Source organism: Prionailurus viverrinus, chromosome C2 (genome assembly GCF_022837055.1).
Source record: "Prionailurus viverrinus isolate Anna chromosome C2, UM_Priviv_1.0, whole genome shotgun sequence".
In the NCBI taxonomy this organism is placed as follows: Eukaryota; Metazoa; Chordata; class Mammalia; order Carnivora; family Felidae; genus Prionailurus; species Prionailurus viverrinus.
The window spans coordinates 30,199,379-30,223,730 of record NC_062569.1 but is presented as its reverse complement, the minus strand read 5'-3'; the positions used below and the strand labels follow the sequence as shown (position 1 = coordinate 30,223,730).

Sequence of the window (24,352 nt, the reverse complement as noted above, 5' to 3'; positions counted from 1 at the left end):
AGCAAACGGCAGGCTTCTGTGCTCTCATACTCCTTGTTCCTCCAGGCTGCTGTTCTGGCCAGAGGTCAGCCTTCTCAAACTTGCTACCCAGTCCCTTTGCCACCTCTCCCTAGCTCCACTCACAAGCTCATTTCCCTTCCCCCTTACATCCTTGAGATATTTAGGTGTTAGTCTTGCCCCCTGCCCTCCACATTGCCATTAGGGCCTGTGACCCCATTTGCTGCTCTCTGCTTTCTTAGAAGTTCTGGTCTCTGGTTAGCTGTGCCTCTGCTTACGATAACTGAGACCTAGAATAAAAGAGATAGCAAATGTGGGGAAACATACATTTGGCTTTGAATCTGTTAGATTTGAGAGCTATAAGATTATTAGACATATATGTCTAGTAGGTAATTGCACCTATGGGAGAGATTGAAGTTATAGGAGAGTGAGAGACCAGTGGATGATACAAGATCCCATCGGTGATGAACCGGGTTAGAACCTAATATACTAGGAAAGGAGTGTTTATTATTTGGAGAGGAGAATATGTCTTTCCTTGGGGCTGGAGGGCAGAGGTTGAGTACTCTAACAGATCTCTCTGGTGCTGAAAAGAAATGAAGAAGGGGGGGGGTCCTTGTGTGCTAGCTAAAGGAGACAAGAACATTGAGAGTGAGGAAGTGGGGAGGGCAGCAGGTAGTGAAGTGGTGAGGTCCTGTGACATTTGGAGTGAGTAGACTAGGGAGAGAGAAGAGGCTGTGAGGAAGGGCTTGCTGATAGGATTATGGGTCTGTCTTGAACTTAGGGGTCATTCTTGTGTAGCAGCACCCTTTTCTCCAGGAATGGATTTCCTCCATCCATGCTGGGCAACATGAGAGTGAGAGGTGGTTAGGGTGCTGGTGCGGCCCTCTAAGAGTATGGAGGGGAATGAACCAGTTATCATGTCAGTAACCTTGTAGTCTTCGGGGCATAGTCTGTAGGAAAGTGAAACCAGGCCACTGGCTGGATCAGAGAGAAGGGAAATAGCTGAATTGTCCACTGTAGCCCAGTTCTGTACACCGCCATTGGCTTACACATGTGTTTCATAAATGTTGGCTGAGTCAGTGATGGAGACAAAGAACTGGTTTTATAGGAATCAGAGGTAGTGATGGGGTCTTTGATAGGGTGGGATTTTTGTGTTTGTTTTGGTTCTGGAGTAATTCTTTGTCATGTAGGTTTACTGAATACTGTAATATTGAAGCCCACCCTGGAAGGTGACAGGAGACAAAGTGAGCCAAGGGCCAAGGCCTCTGCAAAGTTTTTGTCTGTTGTTGATGTTTATGGCATGAGAAATAGCCATCTTGAGTAGAATTTGTGAGCTTCAGGGTATAGGGGATTTCTCATGAGGGAAGGATGTCTAGAAAGGACCTAATGACCCTAAAAGAATGCAGACCCTATTGTCTAGACCCTAAGGGTTAGGTGTTGTAAGAACTAATGATAGGCAGGGAGAAGAGATCTGAGGAAAGCCAGGTTGTAGGAGATGGTGGAGAAGACATTTGTGAAAAGGCTGAGAGTGTAGGGGCTGTTTAGAATAGTGAGGGGTCCCAAGATGGAGGACAAAACAGAAGGACTGCAGCAAGTTCTTGGCAGAGCACTGGAAGGCTTACTTGTGTCAATCTCTGGGGTTAGTAGTAGGCTGGTGCTTATAGGGGAAGCACAATGGGGCAGTAGGGTAGCTACTCTGGAATGACAGCTGATGCCACTGCGGTCTGCATTTGTCAGGGGACCTGTGCCAAGCTGACAGGTGTGTTGTCTTAATTATCCTCTTTGATCCTCATAATGTGTTACCTCATTTTACAAAAACTGAAACTCAGGAAAGTTAATATACCTAAAGGTCACACAGTCTCATGGTTCCTATCCAATTCTTACTGATTATGCTTAATTTCTTTTGTGCACTTGCACTTCATGTATTGTCCTATTCAAAGACAGCATAGATACAGGAATATAGTCAATGCATTCTGTAGTGTTATAGTTAGTGAGTGTTGCTGGAAAGTCTGCTCCTTCTTGGCCCAAACACAACAACGGTGTAGCTAGCTCTCTAGCACCCCCTGGTGGCAGTGACAGAAGTGTGGTGTGCTAGGGTAAGAGTGAACACTGACTGGCCTGAGGTACCACAAAGTCAGTGATAGGCAGCAGCAAGACCATTTTCTTTGTTGTGAACATGGCACTTCCCAAATACAGCCTTTAACAGTTGTTTGTCTATGTATCTTAACTGTAAGGTAATAATATGATTTATACCCCTACAGTGTTTAGGGACATTCAAGTATGAAAGTGTGAAAAGACACCCACAGTGAGAGTTAAATCCTTTGGCTTGAACCCTTCTTATCCATTGATAAACACCCTTTGCCCCAGCCAATGTCCAGGTCCATCCCTTTCCTTATAAGCTAGGATGGTACTCTCTTCCTATTTCCTTTCATCTTTATTATGTCCCATTTCGTTGGCTTTTTTCATTAGCATATGAACACATTTTAATACTGCCCATTGAAAAAAGAAAGAAAAGCTTTAGAATCTGTCACCTCTTTCTCACACCACTCCCAACCTGGTTCCATTTTTCCTAGTTAAATTTCTTAAAGAATGGTTTCATAAACCTCTTTCCTATCACTCTTTTCCCAATCCACTGCCCCTTGCCTTCTGCCAATTCTGTCTCTCCACCAAAACCACCCATGTGACCAGTTAATGGGAGAGGAGTACCTGTTCTTATCAAGACCCCAGTGGGCTGTTCAAAGAGTAATGTGAAATATAAGGCCTCATTGAAGGTCTTGAAGGTGGCAGCTCTTCTGAATTTCAGCTATTGTTTTGCAGTTTGAGTTGTTTCTTTCATGACTATCAATCTAGCAGTAGGGCTGTATTATTGGGGCTGGCTGGTTATGTTAAGCCCCCAAGTAGGACAGGTATCGATAGTTAATATTGGTGTTCCAGTGATGCCTTCATAGTCACATCTTTTCCTTTCTGGATACCGACTCACTTGAAAAATAGATTCAGAGATTAGATGGGTATCCAAACATAAACTTTCTTCATGGTGAAAGCTGGACTAGAGATATTCTGTGAGAAATCTGTGCTTTGTAATCTTGTGTAGTGAGTGGGTCTATAGAGTAGACCTTCATCCACCAGCTACATGGAAAGCCTTAGAGCCTGGCACTTATTAATTAGAGAAGACATTGGTGACTAGTCAGTGGTCTGTAAATTACACATCTCAACAACTTGGCTTTTCGTATCTGTCTCTCCAGGGCTCTTCGGTCAGTGGTAGTGTAGTCTTCAGCAAGATTTCTGAATCCTAGTTGGCAGATTTTATAGGAGAGTGGTGGTACTGTTCTGGACATGAAATAGAGGGGTGGCTTCACTGGGTTGAGTTTTTATCCAGTTGAAAACTCCTAGGACTGTTTCTGACAATTTGGATTTTGTTAGAGCTAGATTTGTACATAATAATAAATGCTCGGGCGCCTGGGTGGCGCAGTCGGTTAAGCGTCCGACTTCAGCCAGGTCATGATCTCGCGGTCCGTGAGTTCGAGCCCCGCGTTGGGCTCTGGGCTGATGGCTCAGAGCCTGGAGCCTGTTTCCGATTCTGTGTCTCCCTCTCTCTCTGCCCCTCCCCCGTTCATGCTTTGTCTCTCTCTGTCCCAAAAATAAATAAACGTTGAATATGGTATCTAATTTAAAAAAAAAAAAATAATAATAAATGCTCATGCATTTATTAGTTAATGAGTTATTCAGTAAAGCCAAATTGTTAGTGTCCTTTCTGTTACCACAGATTCAGTTTGTTTATTTCTACATTTTACAGGTTGAATATAAGCTGGGATTCCAAGTAGACAATTTTGTGGCTATGGACATGCCCCAGGTCAACATTTCTGCTCAGGGGGAAGTTCCACGCACTTTATCAGGTGAGTCTGAAAGAGTGAACATACTGTTTTCAATTGTGTCCCCCATATCCCAAAAAGAACAGCTTAACAATTGACATATAGTGTATTCTACTTGATAGGCATAGGTGTATAAGTACTTTGAAAAGTAATTTTTGAAAATACTGATTATTTGCACTGTGTTTTAAACCATTCCCTCTTTTCCATCCTTTTCAGAACTGTCTATACTCAGCACTTCCTTATCTCCTTTTTCTGCATTGCTGGCACTGGCCTCCACATGGATCTCTGTGTCTGGTCTTGTTCGTTTTTGACAAATTCCCACACCATGGCCTGGATGATCACTGAACACTCCTATCTGACCAAATGACATCAAGCCCATCAGGGCCCCTTACTCCCATCAACTGAGTCCACTGCAGACTCTCCAGCCAGTGTGCTGTATGTTTACCCTGTCCCCTTACCTGCCTGTCTAGCTGTGTTGCTGCATTTGCCCCAGCATCCAGTGGTGCCATACTACATGCGGTTTTGACATCCTTGCCTTTGCACGTGCTCGTCAGTATATTTGGAACTGCCTTTTCCTCTTTTCTGCTTATAAACTCCTACTCATACTACCCTGCAGGATCTTGTTCTTCCTACCCTGCAGGTTCTTGTAATTTAAATGTTTTTGAACTGATCACATTATCTTGTAATTCTTTGTGCTTGTCTCTCCCTGCTGGCCTGTGGTTAACCTGAGGACAGGAGCTCTCTTTTTCAGCCATCTAGCATTGGTGCCTGGCACAGCATCTGCACAGGATAGTCACATAATACATCTGACTAAATGATTTAAGTGTCATATATATACCGGTTTAACTACTATTGAGCCAGCCTTTTGAGAAAAGCTCCTAAAGATGTGAGATTTTAAGAACAGTGAACTTCTTAAAATTTGAAAGGGTAAGCCATGTACTTTCCACAATACTGTGGAACTTTTTCTGGCAGTCACTCATCATTATTGGTGACATACATTAAGCTTTAGGAAAGCATAGGGAGGCTTACTCATTTTTATGGGTCAGTAAAGAAGTTCAGAAATGCCCATATTTTTCATATGCTCATACAGATAGAATGATATTGTAGGGGCACCTAGGTGGCTCAGTCCGTTGAGCATTCAACTCTTGATTTCAGCTCATGTCATGATCCCAGGTCATGGGATCGAGCCCCGCATTGGGCTCCATGCTGAATGTGGAGCCTGCTTGAGATTCTCCCTTTCTCTCTCTTCCTCTTCTTCTACCCTGCTTAGTGTGTGCTTTCTCCCTCTCTCTCTCTGAAAAGAAGAAAAGAATGATACTCTAAATTTATAGGAAAAGAATCTTAAACTGAAAGATTGGAAAAAAATGGTGTGTACCAAAGTCTCTTACCTCATTGCTACAATAATTGATTAAAGTCAGTTTCTGTTTAGAAAGGGTTTTTTGGGGGTGCTTGGGTGGTTCAGACGGTTAAGCATCAGACTTCGGCTTGGGTCATGATCTCGTGGTCTGTGAGTTCGAGACCCGTGTGGGACTCTGTGCTGACAGCTCAGAGCCTGGAGCCTGTTTCAGATTCTGTGTCTCCCTCTCTCTCTCTGCCCCCTCCCCGCTCGTGCTCTGTCTCTCTTACTCAGAAATAAATTAAAAAAAACAACACAACACATTAAAAAAAGAAAGGTTTTGTTTTGAAAGCTTTGTATTTTTTAAATTCACAGTTGACTGATTTATCAGGTTATCAGTTTATGGGTTTATATTTAATCTTCGTTAAGAGCAATACATAATTGCATTTTGGTGATAAATTGTCTTTCCTTTTTATCAAGTAATTTTTGTTATCGTTGCTGATGTGACTGGTAAGGTAGCATGGTTTGCCTTATTCAGTAGCTTTACTATATTATAATGAGAGGACTTATGAGACAAAGTAATCTATTAAAAATCATGAGAAAAAGTTGAAGATAATAATCTCTTCTTTTGTCTTGGCTTGTTCTTTAATGTTTAACTTTTATATCTATAATAAATGAATGATGTCTAAAGGTATGTAGTCTGAAGATAAGTTCTCTGAAAATTTTAGTATTATGTAAATATTCTTTTAGTTTTATGCAACAAATATAAAGAACTGTAAAATACTAGGTATTAATGTTGATTTTTTAGAAAATTAAAATATTTTTTCTTTTTTGTTTTTTAAACAGTGTTTCGGGTCGAGCTTTCCTGTACTGGCAAAGTAGATTCTGAGGTTATGATACTAATGCAGCTCAACTTGACAGTAAATTCTTCAAAAAACTTTACAGTCTTAAATTTTAAACGAAGGAAAATGTGCTACAAAAGTAAGGAATTTATTCACCAAAGTATGTGTTTTATATAGATGTCAAAAATACATTTTGTCATCTTTTTCTAGATTTGTGATCAAATCTTGATTATAGTAGCAAATGAGAAAAGAAAAAGCACTAACAAATGAAATTCTGAGAAAATTGCCTGATAGCTACCTTGTTGCCAGGAATCTCACTCAGGACCTGCTTTCTCAAAAGCAGAAATCTTTTATCTGAAATGCTAATTCCATTAAGAATGTGAAATAGTATTAAAGAGGTAAAGAAGTCAAGTAATTCTGATAGGGGCCCCTGAGTAACTCAGTGTTAACTGTGTTTGTCTTATAACAATACTATGGCTCAGTTGTCCTGGGGCTGGATATACTTGGCAGGATATTTGGACAAGTTGTTTAACCTAGGTCTCAGTTTTTTCAGTTGTAAAATGGGCATGATAACCTGTTTCAGAAGTTGTTCTTATTTATTTTCTTTTTGGTTAATTGAATCAAACCTAAATCTTAGAATACTGTGTATGGGTACTTAATAAATGTTAATAGCTTTGGGTTTGAATAATCTGGTACTCAAGAAATGACAGTGGCTATGGGCAATAGATGAAAGAATTTGAGAGTTTTCCTGAAAGATTGTCCAATCCATTCACTTTAAGTTGCACAGAGGTAAAGTGACCTGAATTTGCGCTTTCTTTCACTTAATGTACAGATGGTTACTAAGATGTGGGGTGGGGGGAGGGAACTTAAATAAAGCCCTCTAAAATTGAGTGCCTCGTACTGTGCATTTGTACTGTGTTACAAGTGCTTTTACATGCATTGAACCTATTTAGTCCTTGTGACAATTCTAAGCAGCAGTTTCTGTCATTATCTCCATTTTCTGAAGAGGAAACTGAGGCTCAGAGAATCTGACCAACTTGCCAAGGTCAGACAGCTAAGAGGTGCAGCTGCATGCAAACTCGTGCTCTTAGCTCTGTTGTTAAATTCTGTCTTAACACATTTCCTAATTGAAGTTAGTGCTAAGGGTTAGGAAAATACTTGGGGCCAGCAAGTGAGTTATCATGGCTAATGTCCAGATAGATGCCAATAAAAGAGCTGTACTGCCTTAGAGTGGACATTTTTTAAATGGAAAGTTAGCAGGCACCTTTTATTTTCACTGTTTTGATATATTTTATAGTTCTAGTATATTCGGTTATGTATGTACTTTCACACAATTTTAAAGCCAAAGAGGACTTTAGAGACTAGTTCAACCTAGTCATTATATAATTGATGTGAGGAGATTTGTCCCTGGAGAGGCCACCTAAGTTTGCACAGCCAGTCAGGAGTGTAGAAGCCTGGTTCCTGATGCTTAGGGAGGGTGTTCTGACTGTACCATGGTGCTTCGTCTCTTAATATCTAAAGGCAAAATGATGGCCAAATATGATGTGATCAATGGAGCCCACCACTGTTAGTATCCACTGAGGTTAATGGTTAGATGACATTCAGAATGATCTCATACTTTCTCCATTTTCTTTAATGTGTACATGAAAATTAACATTAACAGCATAATTTTCTATTCTGTTTTAACTTAAGTTTAATATAGTGCCACCCTTTTCATTTTGTTGTCATACTTCTGGCTACCCCAGTTATCCAATTTATGACTCTTACTTTAATATGTGATCCTAATGTGTTTGTGTGGTTTTCCACCTACTACATTTAAAAAACTGCAACAGAAAACATATCTGTACTATATCAAATGCTAATGGGTGTTACTGGCAAGAAAATGTTCCTTTTTTATGTGAGAGTGGGGACCACTGGCTCAGATAAGTTTCATTACTTAAGCATTCCTTAGAGCCTTTATACTCTGCTAATGTGAATTGTGAATCTCCACAGATGATATAATACTTGGCTTTCCCCAAACTTCTTGACCACAGAAATCCTTTTTCATTGAGCATCTATAAACAACACCCATAGACTAATGATTGGTGATTAGAGTGATGATGATCAGAATAGTGATGTAGGATTTATTATCTTGCAACAAATACCTTGTTAATTAGTTTAGGCAGTGTTCTAATAGAACTAAAACTATGTTAGAGAAAAATTCAGAAAGTGTATTTTAAGTATTTAAGGATTTTCATGGAAAAGAAGGAATTTCTAAAAGCATCTTTTATCTTTTTTAAATTCAGAACTTGAAGAAGTAAAAACTTCAGCCCTGGACAAAAACACTAGCAGAACTATTTGTAAGTGTTAATGTATTACCTTTCTCCATCATGAGGAATAAAAACTGCCTGATTGTAAATGTACATGATTGTATGAGGCTTGGAGGCCTAGTAGTGTCCAGTTTGCCAAAAGATACATGAGGCCTTACTATTTATTTCACTGATTGGTATATAGTCAGATGAAACTGTTAGAATATTGAAATATTTGTAAAGCAAAATTCATACATATTTTATAACAAATGATCTAAAAATTTTTTATAGGCAAGAATTTATATCACATCATTTCAAATGGTAATAATTAAAGTATGAACATGAAAACGTATGTAAGATCCTCATCTCAATAGCAGAAGGTTAGAAAATCTGATTTGTGGCCTGGACCGGTTAACCCTCAGCTAATTTCATCCAGGTGAAAATGCAGCTTAAGGATACTTAAAGATACTTACTTAAACCTGCAGAGCAGAAACTCAAAGTAGATTTTTATTTTGGTAATGGTTGTGTTTAAATGGTATAACTTAGACTTCTTTTTTAGTTTTCTGATGTGGACACATTGAGTCCTATTCTTCCTGAGAGAGTTTTAATAGCACTATCTTAAAAGGATACTAGATTCTCTTCATAAAAGTAAACTTCAAAAAAAAATTGTGGAAGGGAAGAGTTTCAAATATGCAAAAGCTGAGAGAATGCACTGATGAACCTTTGTTCATTTGTGTGACCATTACCCTCCTTCAGTAATGATCAATGTTTTGCCAGTATTGTTCCATTGATTTTCTCCTCCTTTTCTGGATGAGTAAGTGGGTGGGGAGGGTTGGGGTATTTTAAAGCACAATCCAGGCATCATTTCATGTATAAATATTCCAGTATGGATTTCTTTTTAAAAAGGCAATTAAAAAAACAACCCACAAACACCCAGCACCTATTCACTTATATTTGATTTATCACAAAATTAACAGTAGTTCCTTAATAAATTATTTGGCTAGTTCATGTTCACATTAACCTGATTGTCTCAAAAATATCTTATACTTTCTCCTCCACAGTGGGATCAAATGAAGCCCACACACTGTTTTGTTGACAAATATTTTATATTAATCAGAGATCACCCCTCTCCCCCGTATCACTTTTTTGTTGACAAAATGGAATCACTTATCACATAGAATTTCTCACTTCTTCATCCTTGTGGCATTATTTAACATATTTTTCTTTCTCCTATAAACTGGTATTAGATTTTGTACTTGATTAGATTTAGGGCCAACTCTTGGCAAGAATAGTTCATAGATAGTAGTATGTGCTTCCTGTTTTATCTTTTTCTCACCGCAGGAGGCAAAGAATATCTGGATATCCCAACATGCGCCTTTTTTGAAGATAAAATAATATGAAATGTTGTCTACTTTTTTAGAATATTTCATTGGATTTATCTCTGAGAAGAAAGAAAACCATTTTTTAAAATATCACTGCTTCTCAAATTTACTTTGAAAATTCTGGTGACTTTACCCATTTCTTTTATGTTAATAGGATGTTATTTCTAACAAAGAGAATAGAATATTGCATATTCTTAGTCTCTGGCTCTTTTTCTTGATACCTCTCTCCTTCCCTCCCTTTCTATCCATCTATCCAGCATTTTTTGAGGATGTGTGGTATGCCAGGTGGTATGATTGGAGGCAGAGGATCAAACTGTGAGCAAAACAGTCCGTGCCCTCAAGGCCTTATGATGTAGAGGATGAGATGGACAAGGCAATAAGGCAGTGATAATAACAAGAGTGTGGCAAGCTATGGTGCTTTGGGAACCCTGAGGAGGGGCATGTAATCTCTGACGGAGTGAGGGACAGCTTCCTGAGAAAGTGGCATCTCATCTGAGACTTGAAGGGTGACCAGGTGGTGGCAAGTGAAATGTCAAAGTGAAGGAATAGGAGCAGTGCATACACAAGCCTGGAATTTGGGGGGTGAACAAGTAGGATACATTCAGGGGACCTGTCCGGCAGAGCAGTGTCTTTCCTCTTCTCTGCCCTGGTGTGTGCTTGGATAGGTACTGCCAACACCAGCCTTGACGACCTTCCTTTTCTGCCCCTCCCAGGATTGACTAGCCTGTGGCATTCTTCAGGAAAGTCAGGCCTTCGTTCAGGCTGTAGTAAAGTGTAGCTGCTCTGGAAGCCATTTGGTTTCTTTGCTTTAATCTGTTCTGATTTATTGTTTGTTGATTCAAAGCAAAGTTTAAATTTTAGAAAGCAACCTGATTCCCAAGTTTTTCAAAGCTATAGCTTTTATCTTTTGTCCTTACCTATCCCCAGAACTCCACTTGTATTTCTTGTCAGCTTGACATGTCCATGTAGATGTATACTAGGTACTCTTAGTCACAACAAAACTATTGATTTTTTCTCTCTTCCCTCAACTTGCCTTTTTTTTTTAATCTTTGTAAAGTTACCATTATCCACCTAATTCTTTAAGCCAAAGTTTTGATTCTTCTCTTTCTTTTTACCCCAGTATCATTCATAAGCAAGGTCTGTTAACTATACGCCGGTCCATTAATTTTTCTTCCATAACACTCTTGCCCACACCACTGCTGTCTCTTTTTTAGACTACTGCAGTAACCTTCTAACTTCTTCCCTTTCCCTGTTGTTGCTCAACACTCATAGCATTCTTTGCACAGCATGCAGTTGGCTTTGTTTTTTTTTTCAGCTGTCATAGTGTATATCATTCCTTTGCTTAGTAATGATTTCGTGTCCTATTTAGTATAAAACCCAAATTTCTCAGGTTTTATTCAGTAGAATTATAATGTGAGTGCTCATCATCAAAACTTACTTGATGCTTCAGTTACACCAGTTCTGCTTCTATTTCTCTGTCTTCACCTGTCCTCGCTTAGAACGTATGTATCTCTGTCTCCGTGCATCTCTTCCTCAGTTTGCCTGTGTGTAGGTGTGTGTGTGTGTGTGTCGGTCTGTCTGCCTGTCTTTGAGTTACTTCCTCCAGCGCCAAGGCTTGCTTTCTCTTTCCCTCTGTTTTGAATAATAGAAAATTGAATACTGTTTACTGAGTGGGGTCTTGTGATCCTGCTCTTATTTTTAAAAATAAGCATGGCACAAGAACAGACACTCAGATCAATGGAACAGAATACAGAACCCAGAAATGGACCTACAAACGTATGGCCAACTAACCTTTGACAAAGCAGGAAAGAATATCCAATGGAATAAAGATAGTCTTTTCAGTAAGTGGTGCTGGGAAAACTGGACAGCGACATGCAGAAGAATGAACCTGGACCACTTTGTTACACCATACACAAAAATAAACTCAAAATAGATGAAAGACCTAAATGTTAAGACAGGAAGCCATCAAAATCCTTGAGGAGAAAGCAGGCAGAAACCTCTTTGATCTTGGCCACAGCAACTTCTTACTCAACACGTCTCAAGAGGCAAGGGAAACAAAATAAAAAATGAACTATTGGGACCTCATCAAAATAAAAAGCTTCTGCACAGCGAAGGAAACAATCAGCAAAACTAAAAAGCAACTGACAGAATGGGAGAAGATATTTGTGAACGACATATCAGATAAAGGGTTAGTATCCAAAATCTATAAAGGACTTATCAAACTCAACAGCCAAAAACCAAATAATCCAGTGAAGAAATGGACAAAAGACATGAATAGACACTTCTCCAGAGAAGACATCCAGATGGCCAACCGACACATGAAAAAATGCTCCACATCACTCATCATCAGGGAACTACATCAAAACCACAATGAGATACCATCTCACACCTGTCAGAATGGTTAACATTAACAACTCAGGCAACAACAGATGTTGGCGAGGATGTGGAGAAAGAGGATCTCTTTTGCATTGTTGGTGGGAATGCAAGCTGGTGCAGCCAGTCTGGAAAACAGTATGGAGGTTCCTCAAAAAACTAAAAATAGAACTATCCTATGACCCAGCAGTTGCACTACTAGGCATCTATCCATGGGATACAAGTGTGCTGTTTTGAAGGGACACATGCACCCCAATGTTTATAGCAGCACTGTCAACAATAGCCAAAGTATGGAAAGAGCCCAAATGTCCACCCATGGATGAATGGATAAAGAAGATGTGGTATATATATACAATGGAGTAGTACTCGGCAATCAAAAAGAATGAAATCTTGCCACTTGCAACTACGTGGATGGAACTGGAGGGTATTATGCTAAGTGAAATTAGTCAGAGAAAGACAAAAGTCTTATGACTTCACTCATATGAGGACTTTAAGAGACAAAACAGATGAACATAAGGAAAGGGAAACAAAAATAATATAAAAACAGGTGGGGGGGGCAAAACAGAAGAGACTCATAAATATGGAGAACAAACTGAGGGTTACAGGAAGGGTTGTGGGAGGGGGATGGGCTAAATGGGTAAGGTGCATTGAGGAATCCACTTCTGAAATCATTGTTTCACTATATGCTTACTAATTTGGATGTAAATTTAAAAAAATAATAAAATAAAAAATAAGCAAAGTAATCTGTTACTCTCATAAGAGAAGACTAAAAGTTTGTTTTTTAAAAATGTGTGGGGTCACTGTGTTGTATATTCCTTCTGTGAATCAGTGGTTGGTAACAAAGATGTCTGATCTTTTCCACTCTAGATATCATTGTTGAACAAATATGAATGATCTGTACATCTGTGTTGTCCACTATGGTAACCACTAGCCACATGTGGCTATTTAACTTGAAATTAATTGGAAAAAAATGTTTTAGTGTTTATTTATTTTTGAGAGATAGGGTGTCAGTGGGAGATGGGCAGAGAGAGAGGGAGACACAGAATCCGAAGCAGGCTTGAACTCATGATGTACGAGATCATGACCTGAGCCAAAGTAGGACGCTTAACCGACTGAGCCACCCAGGCACCCCAAACTTGAAATTAATTTAAATGAAATAAAATTAAAACTTCAGTTCCTCAGTAGTACTAGCTACATTTCAACGGCTTAATAGCCATAGGCAGCCAGTGGCTACCGTATTGGATAACACACTAGAGAACATTTCCATCACTGCAGAAAGTTCTTTTGGACAGCACTGCTACAGATGGTTTATCATATGTCTAGCACTTGTGACTTTTATATTCATTCATGGAAAGTTCTGTTTAAAACCATTTTTAAAAATTCCTTCAATAACATTAAAAAAATTTGAGAACTTCTATCAACACACCATTGGTGACTGATCTTATCAAAGAATGGACACATGAAATGAAAATCTTCCTCACAAAGAACAGGATACTCATTGTGTCACAAAGCAATTGATAATATTTGTTTAGGAAGCTTAATGTGCTTTTTCATTTTTATTTCAGATGATCCTGTACATGCAGCTCCAACCACTTCTACACGTGTGTTTTATATCAGCGTGGGGGTTTGCTGTGCAGTAATATTTCTTGTAGCAATAATATTAGCTGTTTTGCACCTTCATAGTATGAAAAGAATTGAACTGGATGACAGGTATTATACCTATTTTGGGAAAGGAAAAAAATTAAAGCGGTTATCTGCATTTTCATGGGAGCCCACACAGCATGCACAGTGGTGCACAGGGAAAGGAGGGAGGGTGATCAGGTCTTGCCAAAAGAACAACTGTTGTCTTTGTGATTATTTATGTTTCTCTGATTTTATTTAAAAGATATTTTGAAGACAAATTATAGTTTATTAGTTTATGGGTAAGAAGTGGTGAGCACACTTTTATTCCCTTCCCCTTTGACATGACTCTATTCCACTCCTAGTACCTTTTTAAAATAGCCCTGTTTCTTCCTCCTAGTTCATCCCTCCATCATTGTCATTATATCCATCCATCTATCCATCCTTCCATCCATCCATCCAGTAAATTTATTGAGAACCTGCTGTGCTTTAAACCGTTGGTTCTCAACCTGGTTGCACATTATAGTCATGGGTAAGCTTATAAAACATGGGTCCTACTTTCCAGAAATTCTGATGTAATTGGTCTGGGGTGGTGTTAGGGCATCAGTATTTTTCTTAAAGCTTCCTGGATGATTCTGAAGTGTAGCCTTGGAGATACACAGGGTTAGATATGCTGGGAATATTAAAGAAAATAATGATATACCTTGTAGCTTCAAGTATTTATTTATCTTTGACAACCTATAATTATAGAAGTTTATAAATCTGGTGATTATGATATGTGTAGTATAGTGTGAGAATAGAAAAGGTACTTGTCCCAGCCTAGGTGGATCAGAGATGACAGGGATGACTTTATAGGTAGGATAGGGTAAGAGGTAAAGATGGAATGATAGGTTTATTTTCCCAGTACACAATTCTTGTTTTTCTCCTCAGTGATTCCCACTTGCTGACTGAAAGACTTCCAACTTCATGACTTGCCTTTCAAAGCCTTTCTTTCGGTGGAGAGGTATTTTCCAAACTTGTTGAACCTTTCTCTTTTTCCCTTACTGTACCCTTACTTATGCTGTAGTCAGATGATTACTTGTTCCACAGTTTTGCCCTATATTTGCCCTTTAGGACTTTAATTCATGCTTTCCTTTTGCCCACAGGGTTCCTAAACCTTGTTCTTTCTTCAGATTTCAATTCCATTGCCATCTCTTACATGAAGTCTTTTCTAAGCTTCCCAACTGCCCATTTCTCCCTCCTCTGTCTCTCTCTCCTGCTTTCTGCTTCTCCCTCTCTGTCTCTCTGTCTTTGGTGGCAGTTATTCTACTTTTTTCTCCAGTAATCATGTTTGTGTACTTGTCTCTGCTGCTAGACTATAAGCTTTTTCCAACTAGGGAGCAATATGTCTTCTTGATTACTGAATCCTCAGGCCTACACAGTGTTATACACACAGTGGGTAAGCATATGTGTGGCATAAACAACCAACACAACTTGGTTGGATTCAGTATCTGCCCCTAAGTACTCTTTGTCCCCTCTGTTTTACTTTATCTGAGTAGAGAAGGAAGAGGAAGAAGGTAAGAATAGGAAGGGAAATACTTGGGAGATGTGTTTCAGAATAGGTTTTGTGTATATGGTGGTGTTAAAGTTAGCATTGGGGTTTATAGAGGAAGAAATGACATTTGGAAGCCTCTGAGTGGGCAGTAAGGTAACAGGGACATTTAGATAGGACTTTGAGAGGACATACGCACAGTTAAAGGAGTCACTGAGGAACCTGGCATTTAGAAGTCTTGATACACACATTTTCCTTGAATGCTTACGTGCGTGCTAGGGCTGTGAACACACATAAGCCAGAATTGTGCAAAAACTTACAGATTCAATGGAGCATATACCTCAGCTTGCTAAAATATATATTAAATCAGTTACACTCATGTGTTAGGTGTTCTGGTTCTTTCCATTTTTGGGCAAAGGTTTCCAGACATTGCCTGAATAAAAGCAACTTACATTATCACTTATTTTCAGAGCATAACCTAGTGGTTAAGAGCCAAACAAAGCATCTCTGAATTCTCACTGTTCTACTTACTAACTTGATGGCTAGTAATGTACTCTTCGTAGGCTTTTCAAGAATTCTGAAGTGGTACAAGAGTGCCACCTACTGTTCAGTTACTGGAGAGAAACAAATGACCAGTAAATGATTTAGAGTTTGGCCACTTATTTAACTATGTTGGTTGCAGGTAATAGTTTCACATATATTATACAACTGGGGCCTCAAAAAACTCCTGGGAGATAGGTTTTCTTAATCCTATTTTATGGGTAAGTAAATTGAAGTCCTTTATTTTCCACTCTTTGGGGATGGTAACATTTCTCTTCCCTCCCCTGGACGTTCAGCAACACTGATTTTTAGTCTGATCTTTGAGTAGTACCCAGAACTCCAAAAACAGGTGTTCTGTGGTTCCTTATCATTCTAATATTACTAATAATATTAGTAATAATAATAATTTCTAATAATTTGTAAGTGTATGTTTGAGGACAAGGCACTCTCCTAAAAGCTTTCTTTCTTTCTTTTTCATATAATCCTTTTAGCAACCTTGTCAGGAGGTAGAATCAAACTCATTCTAAACATGAGGAATTCGAGGCTACAGAACCATTTGTTTGCCTGAGATCATACAGCTCGTAAATGGTGCTGGCAGTTTTGATTTTAAGGTTTATGTTTACTGTACTGCCCCCATACCCAAGGTTTATGGTCTTCATCTCTTCACTGTACTGCCCCATACCCACTACATGTGTAGACTCACAGAGATCAGTTCTTGAGTAGCAACTTTTTAAAAACATTTTTTTAATGTTTTTATTTATTTTTGAGACAGAGAGCATAAGCAGGGGAGGGGCAGAGAGAGAGGGAGACACAGAATCCGAAGCAGGCTCCAGGCTCTGAGCTGTCAGCACAGAGCCCGACGCAGGGTTTGAACTCACAGACCGTGAGATCATGACCTGAGCTGAAGTCGAACGCTTAACCGACTGAGCTGCCCAGACACCCTGATTGAGTAGCAACTTTTTGTCATTATTTTTTTCAATCACCAGGTTTTGAAAATACAGAGCTATTGTGTGGGGCCTGGTCAGTTCAAAGATATTGCATATTTAGGAAAGTTGGGAGCCTTTGGACCCTGCTGATCCTACAGCTAAGGAAGGCATGAAAAGCCTATCCTGACAGTTTGGTATGACTTCCTGCCATCTGAGTTCACTTTTTATGTTAAATTTCTATCCCTCACCCGTCTACTACAGAATTCAAGGGCTGAGGTAGTGAAACTGAAATGTGCCCAAGGGTAACCTGGGGTAAGGTTTTTACCCACAGAAAAGACAAAAGCACATACTTAACGAGGTATTAATTTGTAAAATCTTGAGTATAGGGTTAACAGTTACTTGAGCCTGTCCTTTTCTGGATCTCTTATATTATTTAGAGGATATGGTATAATGGAATGCTTCAAATACTAGAAAATTGTAATAAGTTCCAGAAATTCTAAAAAGGTGGGATTGATTTGAACCAGAGATGATACCCCTTAAAAAGCCTTGGGCATATTGGCATATTTGATTTGCTTTTATATCCTTTATTAGGCCATTTGATTTTGGACCACTAGTAAAAGAGGCCTGTCATTCTACTCCTCTTTTTCTTTTTTTTTTTTTTTTAAAGCAATTTAATTGGATGACATGGGCTCTTTTCCTAAGAGATGACCCATAGATCCCTAACATATCATATCTCTGTGTGAGGTTAAGGACTGCTGTCTATGGTGTCTAAGGACTAATACCTGCATTTCTGAGTGATTGATAAGATGAACCTGCTTAATGATTGTGAGGATAGAAAGGAAAGAAGAAGTGGCTCTATATTATGAGATTAAAATTTCAATATGGCATGTTTGTGATTGAGATCCATGCATTATTGTGATTGCCATCAGGATTTTAAGCTGGTTATACGGGTTGGATGCGTTTTTGCATACATAGAAAAAGGAGGGTTTTCACTGAAGCTGACTTACCAAATATTTCTCTTTTAAAACTTGTTTGCAGCATCAGTGCCAGCAGTAGTTCCCAAGGGCTGTCTCAGCCATCTACCCAGACGACTCAATATCTGAGAGCTGACACACCCAACAATGCAACTCCTATCACCAGTAAGAGTTAATTTAATTCTAAAGATGATTTACTATTGCTGTCTGTGGTCTGTCTGCCAGTGGTTCCTGTGTGCTTGGTTATTTGTGGGGCATGCGTACCATCCCATGTACATAGTATCTAACATGCGCAGAATTAGGCTTGATCTTCAACTTCTGCTTTCTAGAGCATTGAGTGAAACATTCTAAAATTGGAATACTAAAAATATAATTTAAGTTCAGTTGCTAGAATTAATTTTGGGGAGATTTCCATAGGTTAATTACATTAAAAGGGATACTGAATCACTTCTGTAGAAATTCAGAAGAAATATTTTCAGGTAGTTAGATAGAATAAGCCATTGAGCTGTATGAAGATGAGTCTTAGATTTTAATGAATTGTGTGATAATCTGAAGGGCAGTGGTAGGGATTTTACATTGTTTTTTAATCATGATAGAATAACTTCCTATCCTGTAGGATAGCTGCCATTAGAATTGAGAACATGAAATCTGATTTCCCCCCTTTTTTGAAACAGGATTTTGATAAAAGTTTTTACACTGTAACATGTTGATGTTGGGGGGAAATAATCATTCTTAGAATATAATTTAGACACAATGAGGAATGAGTCTCCACACAAATAGAAAACAACATAATCCTCAGGATAAACAGTGGACCATAAATCAGGGCTCAACTCAATAGTGCTATTGATTAATTAGGTCTTACAGGCAGTTAGCTGGTATCTTCCTTGGACTGGCATTTACTATCTGTTCTTCATCCAGTGCCCTGTTGTGGTCTTCCAGTACTGTTTCCCATTAAAAAGAACCAGGATTCTTTGGGGAAATGGAGAATTTCAGGACTAGGTCAGGAATGGGCAAGATAAACCTGGGGCAGGTTGAAATGGGACATTTGAGCATCAAAAAGAATGACTGCAGTGGATGGAAACAATGTGTAAAAATCCTTGAGTTTGTGATGATAGTTATTGAAGAAGTTAATCATTATGAGAAGTAACTAAGGCACCAAAAATCCCTCTTTCTGATGACTGGCTATATGAACTGTATTTCAGAGTAAGCAGATAGTGCTGGTTGATGAGGGAAAATGCTTCTTTACAGAAGAATCCTAGCTAATAAATGTGGAAGGAATGATAGAATTAGAAAATCATAATTACAACCTCTGTTAAAATAATTGATTCAGAAAAAGACCATCAGTGTTAAAACCCTGTGAACAAAGGGAAATGGGATCATTTGAGGGAGCAGACTGTCATGGTGTGACTCCTCTAATGAAACTTTGCATCACGGAAAGTAGGACAACTAGATATTTTGTACTCCCACATGTGATATACCACCCATGGAGTATTTTTTGTCTTCCTTCCCCACTCCTAAGAGGTAACCTGCACCTAATTATGGCTGTGGAACTGATTGGCAGTTTACAAGAAATACAGGGATCGAAGAACAAGTTAAATGATACTTGAAGAAGCAGATGCTGAACATTCTTCAGGATAACAGAACTGGTTTCTTTACTAAGAGTGGCAAGAAAAAGAAAAGGGGGAAAGAGGGAATGCTCAAGATTAAATGAAATTTTAAAGAAATCATCAGTAGGTACCCTCACCACCAATGAAAGAAAGAATTATATGCTCTTCAGAAAACACAATGATAGATATGAAAGTAGTCCAGACTATTCAGAAGAAACACATCATTGATTTTAATGTTTAAATGTCAAGATTTGCTCAGTAGAGTCAATTCTTGATTGTGGCTATAACCTTAAAGAGATAGAGATTCAATTATTATATGCTAAAAGCAAAATGCTTTTTAAAAGTCACTTGAGGGGCGCCTGGGTAGCTCAGTTGGTTAAGTGTCCGAGTTCAGCTCAGGTCATGATCTCACAGTCTGTGAGTTCGAGCCCCACATCAGGCTCTGTGCTGACAGCTCAGAGCCTGGAGCCTGCTTCAGATTCTGTGTCTCCCTCTCTCTCTGACCCTTCCCCGCTCATACTCTGTCTCTCTCTGTCTCAAAAATAAATAAAAACATTAAAAAAAAAGTCACTTGAAATTACTTATTAAAAATATTTTTAGTTACTATTGATAAGAAATGTACTTATTTTTGTGGACATTATCTTGAGATAGATGATTCATTTATTATGTAGGGCAAAAAAAACACATTTTTTTAAAAATCCAGTGGAAATCCACTTGTATATAAATAAAAGAAAGACAAAGAGAGGAGTAAAAAAAATATTTGGAGACACAATGGCCAAGAATTTTCCAAAATAACAAAACAACAGACCATAGATCTAAGAAACTCTGAGAACTCCAGGTATGATTAAACATATACAAATACAGATACTCACACATCTGTGTGTATCCTGTTCAAACTGCTGATCAGTAGAATCAGGTGTATCAGTAGAATCAGTAGAATCAGCCTAATCCTTTGGTTACAGAACTCTCCAAGCCTTTCGTCTAGATCTTGTAGCAACAATTGATGACCATTGTCTAGGTCTTTTATCTCTCCAGGGAGTTTTCTTACCATGTGTTTACCAAAGCGCATAAATCTTAGAGAAGCCATTCCGGTTTCTACTTGCTAACACTGAATCTTCCTTCTATTCTAACATTTTTTTCTTGGAATGAAAATTTTAAGTTATAGCTAGAAATTTTATTTTTGCTGTCAGTAAGAATGAGTGGGAAAATAGCGGAGCTGAAAAACAGATGTATCTCACAATGATACAACTAGGCTGTATAAGCATGAGATTGATTAAATCAACCAGATGTTTTGTTTGAAAAGATAGTCTTTTCATTTGAAAAGTTGTTTTGTTAGGAGATTATATTAGAAAATCTTTTGGGGAAAAAAACTGTCCATAAACGGGAATAAGTTAAATTCTGTGAGTCAAGGGTGCCTGGGTGGATCGGTCAGTTGAGCATCCAATTCTTATTTTGGCTCAGGTCATGATCCTAGGGTTGTGAGATCGAGCCCCATGTCAAGCCCCACATTCGTGCCGAGCATAGATTCTGCTTAAGATTTTCTCTCTCTCCTTCTGCCCCTCTCTACCACTTGTGCTCGCTCTCCCTCTCTCTCTCTCTCTCTCTCAAATGAAATAAATAAAAATAAACAAATAAAAAAAGGGGTGCCTAGGGTGCCTCTGTTAAATGTCCAACTCTTAATCTTGGTTCAGGTCATGATCTCAGGGTTTGTGAGATCGAGCCCCACAATGGGCTGTGCACTGACAGCACAAGCCCGCTTGGGATTCTCTCTCCTTTCTGTGCCTCTCCTCCTCCCCTGCACACTGTAAACAAACAAATAAATATTCTGTGAGTCAAAGCTTATTTCATTTGGGTGAAAGGCAGTTGAAGTGGTGGTAATGGTAATACTCATTTTAGTGTTTCTTGTCTTAATTATGCATTTTAAGGATTTGGGATAGGTAGAAAGTGTTTCTTTAAAATTCTGTGTGGCCTTGCAGCACCTGGGTGGCTCAGTTGGTTGAGTGTCTCACTGTGATTTCACAGTTCATGGGTTCAAGCCCCACGTCGGGCCCTGTGCTGACAACTCAGAGCCTGGAGCCTGCTTCAGATTCTGTGTCTCCTTGTCTCTCTGCCACTCCCCCTTTTGTGTGCGTGCACGCACACTTTCTTTCTCAAAAATATATAAACATTGAAGAATAATTTTGTGTGACCTTCATAAGTAATTCTCCCTATTCATGTGTGTGCCTTTCTCTTCTTTTTTTTTTAACGTTTATTTATTTTTTGAGACAGAGCATGAATGGGGGAGGGTCAGAGAGCGAGAGGAAGACACAGGATCTCAAACAGGCTCCAGGCTCTGAGCTGTCAGCACAGAGCCTGATGCGGGGCTCGAACTCACGGACCGTGAGATCGTGACCTGAGCCGAAGTTGGACGCTTAACTGACTGAGCCACCCAGGCGACCCCCATTTTGTGATTCGTACATTTATTCATTCCTGTGACTTGAGTCCTGAGGTTTGAACTGTATTAGTTGACCCTGATGGCACAATAAGGGTATTTATATTTCTTGGTCTGGCTTTGTTGGCTCCTCAGGTTATCCTACCTTGCGGATAGAGAAGAACGACCTGAGAAGTGTCACTCTTTTGGAGGCCAAAGCTAAGGTGAAGGATATAGCAATATCCAGGGAGAGGATAACTTTAAAAGATGTACTCCAAGAAGGTATTTATTTTCTTAAAATCGTTTCTCAAGCAAGATTTAATGTTAACACTATAAAATTTTTTTTATTTCCGATTGTAAGAATTTCATGTCTTTGTGTTTAAGGATAGAAGTATACAATTTATTTCCTTTCTAAAACTGATTTTTATTTTCTCTTTCTTTAGATCTTTAATTTGCTGTAATACAGCTTTGGTGTAATTCTTGATTTTTCAGTACATTAAAGCATTAATGTACTTACCAGTGTACTTATGTATTAAATGTATTATGAATTAAGACATAATGTACTTATGTATTAAATATGTATAGAAATATACGTATTTGTATATATTAGCATTTAAATACTACCTTTAAATATATTTTCTGTTCTTGTTTAAAGATGATCACTACCTAGCAAGCCTGTTTCAAATATTCTAAGTAATTTTCTCTGTGACAGATAGTATGGGGATGGAGCAAATGGAACAAGCATGGGCTTTGGAGTCACACCCAACTTCCATCCCCGTCCCATGATTTGTCACCTGTGTGACCTTGGAGAACTCATTTAATGTCTTCCACGTCCAGTTTCCTTTTCTGTAAATTTGCACTGCATTGTCTGCACTTGGACTAGTAGCGAAGATTAGATGAAATGATGTACATTAAATGAACTTACGCATAATAGATGTTTGGTAGATTTTAGTACCCTTCCCTTTCCCACCTGTTGGTCTTTATTTTCTTTCTTGAATTTTAGGGTATTGATTGAGGAGATGCTGAATGAGGACCAAAATTAATAATAAAGTACATCATTGAGTTGAGTCCCTCAAGTTATTAAAGAGAGAATTACCTTTTCCCCCTTCCACAATCCAGTTTGTAGTGTTTTGAATGCATATGAGTCATTCTGAATTCATCTCTTGGTTGAGATGCTTATAGGTCAATCACAGCTGAGAGGTTTGAACTGTCCCCAGTGACAAGTAGTAATTAAAAGAAGCAAAAATTTTTGGTCTGTTTTTGAATGTATGAGGGGAGTCCATTGTTCTCTTTTGTTACTGTTCTGAAGCTAAGCTTAGAAACTCATAAATGCCTCTAATGGATACCCCATTACTGAGTTCCAGTGTTCCTGGCTATATCATTAGTTTATTTAGGATGATTCAGAAAGGATTCTCATATACTTAGTTTAAATATGGTATTTCTAAAAGCAAGTTAAAGGGTGCCTGGGTGACTCGGTTAAGTGTCTGACTTTTGGTTTCTGCTCAGGTCATAATCTCATGGTTTGTGAGATAGAGCCCTGTGCTCTCAGCGCGGAGCCTGCTTGGGATTTTCTCTCTCCCTGTCTCTCTGTCCCTCCCTGCTTGTGTGTGTGTGTGTGTGTGTGTGTGTGTGTGTGTGTGTGTGTGCGCGCGCGCGCGTGCGCACACACTCTTTCTCAAAAAATAAATAAACTTAAAAAAAACAAAAGCAAGTTAAAATATTTCATAGTTACAAAGAATTTCTAATAGTCATTAAAAAACCAAAGATTTAGGTGAGAATAATGCTGCTGATCACATATGTCCTTGTTATGTTTAAGTTATATTGTGCCAGGAAGTTTTGTACTTATAGTTTTATGAAGGTTATCATATGATGATCTCATTAATTATTATTTTTCCTTCTAGGTACTTTTGGGCGTATTTTCCATGGGATTTTAGTAGATGAAAAAGATCCAAATAAAGAAAAACAAGCATTTGTAAAAACAGTTAAAGGTAGGGTTTTTTTCCATACTGTTACCAAAATGTTTCCCTAAGGTAGATCATGCCAGTGAGATTCTGTCTCAGATTCTGAGTCTGCACCAGACCTTTAAGTCAGTTCATGTGAGTTTAGCTCATACGAGGCTAACTTTTGAGGATATTTGGCTTGTTTTCATAAGGTATAGAAAAAAAGGTCTAATAATTTAAGATGTTAAACACTTACTAGGTATTACTTGAGCTTGTAGTTAAATTACATCTATTTGACTTCATTGTTGCTATATGTACTATTGTGTTTTTCTTAGGTAAAAGTTGTTTCTTTCCTCTTAAAAACAGTTACTTATTTTTCCTCCTCCCCACTCCCAATACTGCTGTCTACAAAGAATAAAAAACACCCTGTCCCCCCTCCTCCACCCCAGACTCATAGTACCTTACATGAATAGGCTTGTTTATCTTCCTCCCACTTCCCTGCCTTTTTTTTTTTTTTTTGCTATTATATGTAATGCTGCAGAAAATATCCATGTGTGTATGTATCCTTCTTGGCTTAGTTTTATAGGTATAGCCATAGTTGACATTGTTGCCCCAAGAGGTATTTGCATTTAAAATTTAGATAGATGTTGTCAGATTGTTTTCTAAAGGGTATATCACACTAGTTAATGTTATCATGAACAGAATATCTATTTTCAC

At 38.6% G+C, this 24,352-nt stretch overlaps 1 protein-coding gene across 2 annotated transcripts in view; it reads left to right on the top strand.

The window, feature by feature from the left end:
- The window catches only part of RYK (receptor like tyrosine kinase), a 106,271-nt gene that overhangs the window by 46,764 nt on the left and 35,155 nt on the right, over positions 1-24,352 (top strand). The window contains exons 3-9 of one of the 2 annotated variants that reach the window (XM_047875258.1): positions 3,791-3,890; positions 6,049-6,183; positions 8,330-8,383; positions 13,653-13,797; positions 17,743-17,843; positions 21,852-21,977; positions 23,597-23,683. In XM_047875258.1, coding sequence (XP_047731214.1) covers positions 3,791-3,890; positions 6,049-6,183; positions 8,330-8,383; positions 13,653-13,797; positions 17,743-17,843; positions 21,852-21,977; positions 23,597-23,683 — 748 coding nt within the window. Of the gene's footprint in view, positions 1-3,790; positions 3,891-6,048; positions 6,184-8,329; positions 8,384-13,652; positions 13,798-17,742; positions 17,844-21,842; positions 21,978-23,596; positions 23,684-24,352 lie in introns of both variants that reach the window. The other variant, XM_047875257.1, reaches the window with a different exon arrangement.